The following is an 11418-nucleotide window of genomic DNA, read 5'->3' as shown; positions in this document are numbered from 1 at the left end:
TAATTACAATAGAGGGGAACTGATGCTATTAAAGAATAAAGCAAGCAAGGTCTTTTCTCTCCAGACATCAGTGAGTCAGCAAAGACCTCCGAGAAAGTTTCCTCTAACCCAGATCTATCAATGCCAAAAGTCAGTCTCTTTCATCATTGTCCCCATCTCTGCCTCTTTACACTACTTCCTGAGTTACCCAGGCTATCAGACGCAGAACAAGGAAGAGTTAATATGGCCCAGGTGGGAGGGGTAAGGGCCCTGAGGGAAGCAGGTTGAACAGTCACATAAAGGGCCCCACAGGCAGCAGTCAAGAAGAGAAGCTGCAAATACATGGTGCTTAGGACCTTTCCTCAGTCAAGTCTTCTGGGGCTTTTTTCCTCCTTCATTTATCCATCCAACATTTATTAAGTTTCTGCTGTGGGCTGGGTTCTGGGAGAAACTGGTTCTACTCACCGTGCCTCCTCCAACACCAGAGATACTTCTTCCTCCTCTGGCTGCTAGTGTGTTGAGAGCCATTTCCTCCCCCTGTCACCTGCTCTGCCTCTGGCACCCCAGGAATGAGACTCAGTTCTGGAATGTGACCCCCCTTCTGGAATGTGAAGAAGGAAAGGAGACGAGAAGTTCCTTTCTTTGCTGCCATCTCTCTTTCTCCGTTGCTTCCCATGTCAATTCTCCGTTGCTTGCCCAGCGTCAACTCTCTAGCCCGTGTTCAAGTCCATTACTTCAGCATGGAGTGAAGAAAAACAGAACTCCACACCCCAAACGCCCACCAGGTTTTCTCCTATCGTATCAGCCTCCCTACTTTGCTCCAGGCCCCTTCTGCCTCCTCCTCCTGTTTCTCCCTTTCTCTCTGCTCTTTTCCTTTCTTCCTGGAGGGCTGGTGCCCAGAATGTTAAAGCTGGGCAACACATAAGATCATTGTGCCCACCCCTGCTGTAGAGCTGAAGAAGCTGGGCCCAGGAGTTCTGCCTAAGATATAGTCAGGAACAGGACCTGCCTGAGGCCTGATCGCCACCCAGCACTGGCTTTCTCTCCCTCTGCAGAGACTGAGACTGACTCTACTTGGACTCTGAGGAAAAAATTCATCTCAGCTCCACTCTCAGCTGAGCCCCAACTGGAGGGCTCCAGCTATTCTAGCACTGCAGCAGTGACACCCCCACTTCACTTCCACTGTCCCCCTTGGTTCCCCCAATGCTCATGGACTTTCAGGCAAAAGGATTCTTCCACCCTAGCTAGGGTTGTGACCCCGGTTATCCAAGGTTATATCCCTATAACCCCAAAGTTTATACCACTGCCTCCCAGCCCTGAACGACTCCTACACATATATGGATGGATCTGTGCCACTGTGACACCCCCAAAATCTCTCCCTTTGTCCTTTACCCATCATGAGTCATGCTTCCATGAGCCCAAAAGCTCTGACCCCACAGGATGACAGAAGCTCCACAGCCCAACTCTACTTTCTCACACCCAACCTTCTTCGTACTGACTGGCATCCCAGGGCTAGCGGGTGTGCAGGCCTGGCTGACCCTGGTCTTTGGGCCCATGTATCTGCTTTCCCTGCTGGGCAATGGAGCACTGCTGGCAGTGGTGCAGACAGACTCCACCCTGCATCAGCCCATGTTTCTGCTCCTGGCCACCCTGGCAGCCACAGATCTGAGCTTAGCCACATCTATAGCTCCAGGGCTGCTGGCTGTGCTGTGGCTCGGGCCCCGGCCTGTGCCATACGCCGCCTGCCTGGTCCAGATGTTCTTTGTTCACGCACTGACGGCCATGGAATCTGGTGTACTGTTGGCCATGGCCTGTGACCGTGCTGCAGCAGTAGGGCGCCCATTGCACTACCCCATTCTAGTCACCAAAGCCCGTGTGGGGTATGCAGCCCTGGCACTGGTCCTAAAAGCTGTGGCGATTGTTGTGCCTTTCCCTCTGCTGGTTGCACGATTCGAGCACTTCCGAGCCCAGACCATAAACCACGTCTACTGTGCACACATGGCGGTGGTGGAGCTGGTGGTGGGTGACACAGGAGCCAACAACTTGTATGGGCTGGTGCTTTCATTGGCTGTGTCTGGTATAGATATTCTAGGCATCACGGGCTCCTATGGGCTCATCACCCACGCTGTGCTGCAGCTGCCTACCCGGGAAGCCCGTGCCAAGGCCTTTGGAACATGCAGTTCCCACATCTGTGTCATTCTAGCCTTCTATGTGCCTGGTCTCTTCTCCTACCTCACACACCGCTTTGGTCGTCACACCGTCCCCAAGCCTGTGCACATCCTTCTCTCTAACATCTATTTGCTGCTGCCACCTGCCCTTAACCCTCTCATCTACGGGGCCCGCACGAAGCAGATTAGGGACCGGCTCCTAGAAATCTTCACATTCAAGAAAAGCCAGTTCTAATGGGCAATGAAAACAAGGGAGCCTGAGGGTGGGAGAGAGGGGACACTCAGAGGAGTCTGGGGTCTGGAGGTGTGGTGTCATCTTTGTCCCATGGTCTGCATATGACTGTGACAACCACTCAACAGATATTTGCTGTGAAGTCTCGGTATACCAGTGGCATCTGTAGACTGGTCTAGCCATGCATCCTGCTTGGGAGGAGATAGGAGATGGGCAACCATGTTGCCATGCAGAGGAGATAAGGAAAGGTGCCAGGGAATAATCCTGGGATCACAATACACACGATTTAACTTAAAACCACCCTCCTCCTTCTCCTGCAACTCTACTCCATCATTTTAACCTAAGTCTGTCCACGTTCCTACACCAAAGCTTCTCTACAGATCCTGGACCCAGGGGTCTGGAAAGAGTGACACGGCCTCTGAAAGCAAGGGCATCTGTCTGGGATTATAGCCCTCCCTCTATTCCTGGAGCCTGATTCTGTTTTCAGTCTATCCTTCAGGAAGGAGTTAAGAAGGCTTATTCCCCACTTTCTGATAACTGGGATAAGGTGCCCTGGATTCCCAAATTTTTCCAAGACCCTGATCCTGAAGACATTCTCAGTTCAGAGAACCTTCTTGGTCTCTACATGTAAACCACTATTCCCCCTACCCTCACTGCTCTGCCGAAGTCTCAGATATTGATGACTAGAGCTTCTCTCCCTGGGCTTATAGCGTCAGGGGTCAGAGCTTCAGCTGAAAGAAATTTTGATAGCCCAGAAAAATCACTGTAACCACTTCACCTGTTTGCCAGAGATCATTATCTTCTCTTACCAACATGCCCTTTCGTGCATCCTCAAACAAGAATATAGAATTCTCAAATAAAATTCTCATCAGCACCCCCATTTGTCCTGGCCAGCATCATGAGAAGCACACGATGTTGGTGCAATATGATGAAATAGGAATATTTCACACTGCTGTGGCTGCCAGAGAAGAGAGATATTAAACAGGAAGTGTTGTGGTGCTGCCTAACATGGGATTCACTTTCTGTTAAAAAAAAAACTCCAAACTGCAAGGACCTTGCACAGAAAGATCTTTGAGGCCAGCATTAAGTCTGGGTGCGTGGTCAGTCATGTGTCCAGTTGTGTTCAACTCTGCAACCCCAGGCACTCTAGCCCATCAGGCTCTTCTGTCCATGGGCTTTCCCAGGCAAGAATACTGGAGTGGGTTACCATTTCCTCCCCCAGGGGATCTTCCCTACCCATCTCCTGCACTGCAGGAGGCTTGTTTTACTGCTGAGTCACCAGGGAAGCCCGGCATTAAGTCTAGAATGAGTATATTCTCACATAAAAGGTAGGGAGACAGTTAGGCAGTCAGAGAAAGCTGCGGGCTGCACAGCCAGACCTAAGCTCTCCGGGAAAATTAACAGTGGGTACTGGAGTTAATCACGAAGACCTGAACCAGGAGCAATCAGACCACTCAGCACAGGCAGCTGGACTGAGCACCATTGGATGCCACACAGGGGGCTGCAGATCTGAAGAAAAGCAAGGGATGCCATCTCCAGGTCCTCATCAACAAGTAACTACAGGGAGAGCCCAGAAGCTGTGTGATTTTCAGAGTGTTGTCACACTGAAGCCAAGTGAACAAGGAGCAAATCCAGTTTTTCTCAGCCCAAGTGTGGACTCAGTCTTTCTAAAGGCTAACCTTTTTCATGAAGTTCTGAGGTAAAAAACCATCCAGGCAATGATTTTGCAGATAACTTTGATAAAATTCTAACCCTAACGGGTCATCGGTCTTTTAAGATGTACACATCTTTCTCTTAGTGAAACCTCCTTAAAAAATCTATGTTGACAAAATAATGAGATGTGAACAAACATGTATGCAGTAAGATATTTATTACAACATTATAAAGAAATATAAAGAAATGTGTGACAGTCCTGTGTCACACACACACACACGCACATGCGCACACACACACACACATACACACACACACCTTCCCCCTCTGGTACATGAAAAGGGAAATCATATGCAGCCAATGTTCAAAAGCAATGAATCCTGTTCCCCACCCACCTTAGGAAGCCTCTCTTCTAAGGCACCTTCACTCTGTGGTTGTGCACAACTCCCAAGGCAGCTGAGTCCAAAGCCATACATTGTCCACTGTAAGTCAAAAAGTCCACCCCCTTGGACATTTGTATTTTGTTTTGGATTGAGATTGCATACATACCTACCATCTGGTGTGTTTAGAAGGCTTTTCTGGCACGCTTAGTCCTCCACAACAACCTGAGAACAATTATAAGCTCATAATCCCTTATCTATAGTTCCAAAATAAAAAAATCTCTGAAGAAACAATAGTTTGTTCATAACTTTGACCCAAAATCTGGCCTGACCCGTCACGATCATATTTATAATATTTATCTCACTTAGTGTGAATATTCATATATTTAGCTACAGAAACATTGATAGATTTGATTACAGTAGGGCACTGCCCTGAATCTCACTGGGGTATTCCTTTACATATCATAAAGGCACTATATTCCCTTTCTAAAATCTGAATCATCCTGAATTCCAAAACATACCCATCCCAAAAGATTTCAAATAACGGACTAGGGACCTATAGGATTATCCCTGTAGCCCAAGAGAAGTGAAGAGACCTGTTAGGACTCTTTGTCACTCTAAAGTCTTTGCTACCAACACCATGCTATACTACCCTAGAAGTTCTTGCAGAAAGCAGCACTGTTCTCTGGTAACAGCCCCCACCTGTTTGTTCCCCTCATGCTCTCCATTCTGGTCACTCCTTAAATATGCTGATGAGCTGTGCCCCTTTCCCAAGGGAGACCACAGAAGGTGCTACAGTGGTGGAAAAACCTATGAACAGGATATGGCCCAAACAGCCCAGTCCTTGGGCTCATCAACTCCACCCAGAACTCAGCTGTCATCTCTTTTCCTTCAACTATTTTCAGTCTCAGATTCTATGTGCCAAAAGGAAAGACAGATTTACTTAGGGTAGGACAATAAGGGATTAGGGAGTCTGGAGAATCATGGTAATCAGACAGCAAGAGAGAGAAGACAGAGGTGTAGGACTCTGGCCAAGGAGTTGAAATGTATCCAATTTCCCCTCTGAGCCCCCGCTATGAACAAAAATCTGAAAAGAGAGCCTCATCTGATTTCACCAACAGCACATCATCCCTGCACCTGCTTCATCCACCTGCTTCTCAATCTGGATCCCCCCTCAGGAGACAGATGTGTATTACTTCCTGCCTCTGTCTCCCAGCAGCTCTCTGTCTCTGTCCCTCTGCATCTGTCTCCTTGCACTGATGGCCAGCCTTCCCCCAAGCATCTTGTCCTTGTCTGCTCTCTACCTCTGTCCACCTCACTCAGAATTCCTTTCTAAGAGAAAAGAGGTGCCAACTATACTTTACGAGGTGACCTCTCCTCATCAGCCATAACTAAAAATGTGCCAAAGGGGCATCAGAAGGAAGAGACTTGGTTTCACGGAACAAGAAACTTGGGATTTCTGGTCTGGTCTACTGCACCTCTTCCCATGCTACCCGTCTCCTTTTCTCCACGCCACATTGTACTCAGACCTGCACACAGCTCTCCCAACACTCTCAGGTGAGCAGAAGGAACATGTTGATCTCTCCCTTCACCAAAAAAGAACTACTGGTTAATGGTTAAAGCTGGAGTCAGGCAGGTGTGGATCTGAATCTCAGATCCTCCAATAACTCACTGTATGCCTTGCACTAAATTTATTTAACCTCTCTGAGCCTATTAATTCACCCATAAAATGGAAATGACGCTATCTACTTCAAGGATTACTAAAAGGATTCACAAAGATAATTCATTTGAAGTGTCTGGAATAGTCTCTAACACAATTTTAACAAAGATTTGAATACTAATTCTTCTCCTGGACCATGGCGCATGCTCCGTCAAAACTTTGCTCAAAGACCTGATATCCTAGCTCTGTCTAGGGTAGACAGAAGGTCGGAAGCTAGACCGACCCTCTCCTATGGCCAGTCACTGCTCCTCTAGGAAACTTTTCCTGGCAACACTCTCTCCCACCATGGTAGGACCCTTCCCAGTGCCCCATACTCATATCTCCTCAGCCAGCTCAGACAGTGGCCAACTTTGTGGGGTAACCCTACATGCTGGGGAGGGATAGGGGAGGATGCACCCCACATGCCAGGGGTCTTCGCAGGCACAGAGGAGTGGAGTGGGAAAGTAGCTACTAGAAAGACTCTATAGTGGTTCTTCTCCAGGGGAAAAAAAACCACTCTTCTTCAGCAAAACACCAGGTTGAGATTTTGGGGCAGAGACACAAGTGAAAACCAAAGATTAGGGCCATAAACAGCATCCACCAGATATAAAGCAGCCTAGGAAAGGGAACAGAGGATGAAGAAAATTTTTCTTAAATTTACCTGGGAAATTCTGGCTTCCTGAAAATTCTCTCCAGTTACTAAGGCAACACTACCCCAATTCAATTCTTATCCTCCATTCTGCCACTGCTCAGCTTGGCACCCTCCTACACACATCTGGTTTTTATTGCAATTGTAACCCACTCATTAATAATGGGTTTCAACCTAGGCTGCACATTAGAATTGCCTGGGAGCTTTTAGAATTCCTGATGCCCAGGCATATTCCTGACCAATTAAATCAAAATCCTTGGGCATAGGATCCAGGTACTAGTAATTTCTAAAGCTTTCGGTTAGTTCCAAAGTACAGCCAAGGTTCAGAACCACTGCTTTGTTCTCAGTTTAAGTCCTGATCTGTGCTTCTCCCATGTCTTTCAAGACCCCAATCCAACCTCACAAAGAAGTCATTTGCAACTGACAACAGAGCATTGCAAATTGCTTTAAGGAGGAAAGACTTGATCCTGTTTCCTTAAAGAATTCAGACCAAGAACTATACACACACACATAAACACATCCTAATGGATACCTGAATCTTCCTCCCCAACTAAAGCAGGAGAATGAATGGGTTGACTAAAAAGTATGCACTCAGGTTGTGGGTACAGTGGGGTTATGAAAGTGATTGCCCTCTCCCCACCCAAGGCCCCACCACCCAGCAGGACCTCTATGACCTCATGCTGCAGTAGGTCAGAGTCTGGCACCTGGGGCCTCACCTCCCTGGGCAGCTTGGGGCTCCTGCAGCAGCCACTGCCCTACCTAACCCCTCCCACACCCCATCATGTTGGTTGGTACCCCCCACCTGCTGACACTGGATGAAGCTGATGCCACCTGGACTCTCATCAAAGATAAGGTAAGAAAAGAGGGCAAAAGAGGAAACAACACAGTGTAACCTACATAGGTCTCAGCAGCTTGTAAGTAGGAAGAGGTTGGAAGGGTGAAGACAATAACAACTAATATCTACTCAGTGCTGTCTCCTGTGTGAGGTGCTGCACTGTGTCCAATTTGATTACAACTGCAAAAATAGTAAGAAAGCTTCCTTGAAAGACAATGGATGGGGAGCTATGAGAGTAGGGAAGTGTTATGTTGGGGACAGACTCAGAAGGTCAGGAAGGCTTCCTGGAGTGAGTAACATTCTAGCTCTACAAGTAGAAGTTATTCACAGGGAGGGAAGAGGAATACCTGGCACATAAAGAGTGCATAAGAAACACCTAAATGGGAGGAAGGGGGGCGGGAGTGAGTGAACAGTGTACTAACTAAAGGTAGAATATGTGCAAAAGCCAAGAAAGGGAAAAGAAAAATGTGTACTAGTGAACTGCAAATAGTCCTCTGGAACAGAGTTCAAAGAAGTAGTATGAAAATGAGGAAGAAGAGGTACAGGGGCTAATGGTGAAAGGCCTTTTACATTTTCTAAAGAACCTGAACTTTACCTTTGACCTCTTCACAGATATTCCCTCCAGTTTAACTTCCACAGAATGAGAAACTTGGGTTTTAAACCAAAATATACACATTTTCAGAAGCAGGCAGATTTCAGCTCTATCTGAGTTGCCGGTATCCAAAAAACCACACCAAATTTAGACGGCCACTAATTTCTAAGATTAGAGAATTTAGGGATCAATTCTGGTCATGTTATCTGAATTAAAGTGAATCTGAAACACTTGCAGAAGGCAACTCACCAAGTTTAAAACAATCATCTTGAAGTCCCCAGTAAACTCAAAGCAGCCTTAATGGCACGTAACTCCCATTTAAAATGGAGTACTTGCTCACCACAGAGGTCAGCTTCCCAGGCAGAAAGAGAAGAGTCAAGGTCCTCCCAAGAATGAGAGCAACTAGTCTCAGCAATGGGAAAGGATGGTCCTGATCAGTTGGGGTGAAGTAAATGAGCTCTTTAACTATCAGAAAGCTACACCTCCTCTGAGAATCAGAAAAACTCCCTGTCCTATTTAAATGGAAAATTTTCAGGAAAGTCAGGGTAGAGACATACAGGAAAAAATCACTGGTGATAACGTTACAAATTCAAGGAGTAGGACCATTTGAGTGACCTGGTTTCCTCTCTCCAGAACTGCTGAGTTAGTGGGCACTCGTAGGACATCTCACTAAACAGGATGTGGCTCAAGGGCTCCTTATTCAGAATTCAAACCACCAAGGTACCTCCAGGAAGATAATCTTCCACCATCACTTTCATGGGCTGCCCCTGGAAGAGGCTAAATTTGCAGGAGTCTAAGTCCTCAGAACTTCCACCCAGAAGTGCAGTGGAAGCAAGCAGTGGTCTCAAATGGTGACTCTGCCAAGAACACACTCACCCTAGCACAGAGCTGAGCACTTTAGGATAACACTGGGGCCCTCGCGGTAAGAATAAGGGCCTAATAAATTTTCATGGCAAAAACCAAGCACAAAAAGGCCAAGACAAGAAGGCCCAAACCAAGAGGAACTGTGATCCATAAAAGCGTGTTGGAACTAGTATTACAAACATGAGGCCTCAAAGCCACACAAGAACTATCCTTCAGCTCAGGCAGAAGGTGTATACTCAGGGGTTATAGACATAGTATAATAAGCATGGACTTCCAAACCTATTTGTGTATCCACTCTTGGTTAATAACAGCATGCATCTAACCAATCACCTAAGAATAATCGTTGAAGATGCCTTTTCCCTCACCCCTTAAGTGACCAAGTCCTACTAATTCTATAACGTAAGTATCTTCCCCCAGGGTTTTACTTCAGGGCCTTACCATGTCTTGCCTGGAATTTTACAATGCTCTTTTCTCTGTTTTCTCTATTTTATGCCTTCTTAGACAAAATTAACTTTCTAAAACGCCTGCTTGAATCGTGCCCCTCCTAACCAGAGCTCTTCAAGTGGCTTCCCACTGTCCTCAGGATAAAATTTCACACACATAAGGCCTTGAATAATTAAGCTCCTGTATCCTTGTCCCTCTCCATATCCTACACTTAATATGAAATTATATGTTCCTGACTATGCCCCTCTTAGTTTGTAAGTTCAAGTTTTTTCACTGGCTGTTCCCTCTGCCTGGACTGACCATTCTCTTAGCTTACTAATTCCCTCAAAGCTTAAGTATTACCACCTAGAAACTATCTTTGATCCTCTTCAATCAAAGACAAAGGCTGTTAAATCATCTGTTCTGCAGTTTGCTCTCTGAGTTGTTTTAGGACAAAGACAAAGTCTCTTGCATCTAGCAGAGTCTGGCACACAGCAGACATTCAGGCTTTGCTATAGGGAAGAACTGGGAGACAAGCAAGAAGCACCACACTTTGAGCACATTGTGGAGTGTAAAGAACACTGACAGAGGGAGGGTCCATCTAGAGCAGGCTACCAGGTTAACTAACTCCTAACCTGGCCCCTAGCTCAGTCCCTGACCTATATACTGACTGCCCACAGGTTATCGAGGAGCGCTTTGGGCCCAATGTAGTGGCAGTACCTTTTCTGTCTGATGCAGCATGCTATGACCTACTGGGTGTTTTAGTGAAACAGTCCCGCCCAGCCCACAGCCGCCTGGCTCTGCCAGGTCGGCAGGGCCGGCGGGCACTACAACCAGTGGGGCTGCTACCAAACCTCCTGGACCAGGCAGGTTCTGAGGGTGCCTTCGCCCACTGCACTCGAGAATACTCACCAAACAGCCGAGCAGAGATAACCTATGAAGAAATGCGACTGCTGGATGGGCAGCCCTGCCGTATCCACTTACACATGGGGGGTCTACGCAAGAAGATGGCCTTCCTGCTGCTGCCACCAGGGCAGGTGAGCCTACAGCAGTCTCTTCCCTGGCTCCGAAGCACCCACAGCATCTACATCATCTACCAGGTCTTCTCCTGTTCCTGGCTACAGCTGGGGCTGCTGCCGACAGCCCATGAGCCCCAGCTGCTCCGGTTACAACGGTCACTGCCTATTGCCTTCTCCTGCCTCAAGTTTTCACTGCAACCCAAGGGAGTGCTGGGACCACAGAAGCCCCTGATCAAAGACCCACTGCCCCAAGGGGCCAGCTGGGCCAGACCCAACCTCAGCATCATGCCACCTCCAGCCCCTACATCAGCCTCTGAGGATATCCCTGAAGCTGCTGATGTGCCCCCACCTGTCCCAGCCCCACCTACGCCACCTCCCCAGGAAGGGCCAGAGGGCAGACCAACCAGATTCTCCTACAAGGGCCGAAACCCCTTCCGAAGGGGGCCCCAGATGCTGTCAGGTACTGCTAGAGGAAATGAAGATGAGAGGGCTGGGATACGGTGGAGGGAAAGTGCATGGGGAGTATAGCCCAGGAATGTGTGGGCCACACGTAACTCCACACTGGACCCTGGTCAAGGGGATGGAGTAAGGGAGCCAGGGGAGGGTGAGACGGAAGCATGGTCCTGGTGAGGGGGTGGGTACAGCACAGAAGACCAGAGGGAGGGCTCAGGGAGGCAGAAAGACCAGGGCACGAGTCAAGCTGTGACTATCCCCAACCCTGGCAGAGAACTGGCTCTTCAGCCCCCGCAGCCCCCCACCAGGAGCCCAGGGTGGGGGCCCCGGGGACCCCGACCGGCACTCCATGTCCCTGCCCCTGCTGCAGGGCCTATCCTCGGAGTTCGACAGCGACGAATGAAGCTGAGGCGAAAGATGCAGGGGGCAAGGCCCCTAAGATCTGACATAGGGGTACTGGTCCCCAATAAAC

General features: G+C 48.2%; 2 protein-coding genes across 2 annotated transcripts; both read left to right on the top strand.

Moving 5' to 3' along the window:
- Positions 1–1407: 1407 nt before the first annotated feature.
- On the top strand, positions 1408–2382 carry LOC128060982 (olfactory receptor 52W1). The gene has a single exon (XM_052653347.1). The coding sequence runs from the start codon at positions 1420–1422 to the stop codon at positions 2380–2382; it is 963 nt and encodes a 320-aa protein (XP_052509307.1). The 5' UTR covers positions 1408–1419.
- A 5159-nt stretch (positions 2383–7541) lies between these two features.
- On the top strand, positions 7542–11349 carry C15H11orf42 (chromosome 15 C11orf42 homolog). The gene is made up of 3 exons (XM_052653378.1): positions 7542–7613; positions 10155–10953; positions 11219–11349. The coding sequence occupies exons 1-3, from the start codon at positions 7542–7544 to the stop codon at positions 11347–11349; spliced, it is 1002 nt and encodes a 333-aa protein (XP_052509338.1).
- Positions 11350–11418: the final 69 nt, after the last annotated feature.

The sequence above is a fragment of the Budorcas taxicolor genome, chromosome 15 (assembly GCF_023091745.1).
Source record: "Budorcas taxicolor isolate Tak-1 chromosome 15, Takin1.1, whole genome shotgun sequence".
Taxonomy (NCBI): domain Eukaryota; kingdom Metazoa; phylum Chordata; class Mammalia; order Artiodactyla; family Bovidae; genus Budorcas; species Budorcas taxicolor.
The sequence above is the reverse complement of the archived record's forward strand: the minus strand, read 5'-3'. Positions and strand labels throughout refer to the sequence as shown.

Coding starts and splice junctions, on each gene's coding strand:
- LOC128060982 (XM_052653347.1), top strand. CDS start 1,420: ATGACAGAAGCTCCACAGCCCAACTCTACTTTCTCACACCCAACCTTC.
- C15H11orf42 (XM_052653378.1), top strand. CDS start 7,542: ATGTTGGTTGGTACCCCCCACCTGCTGACACTGGATGAAGCTGATGCC. Junction 7,614..10,154: donor GGACTCTCATCAAAGATAAG/GTAAGAAAAGAG, acceptor GACTGCCCACAG/GTTATCGAGGAGCGCTTTGG. Junction 10,954..11,218: donor GGGGCCCCAGATGCTGTCAG/GTACTGCTAGAG, acceptor CAACCCTGGCAG/AGAACTGGCTCTTCAGCCCC.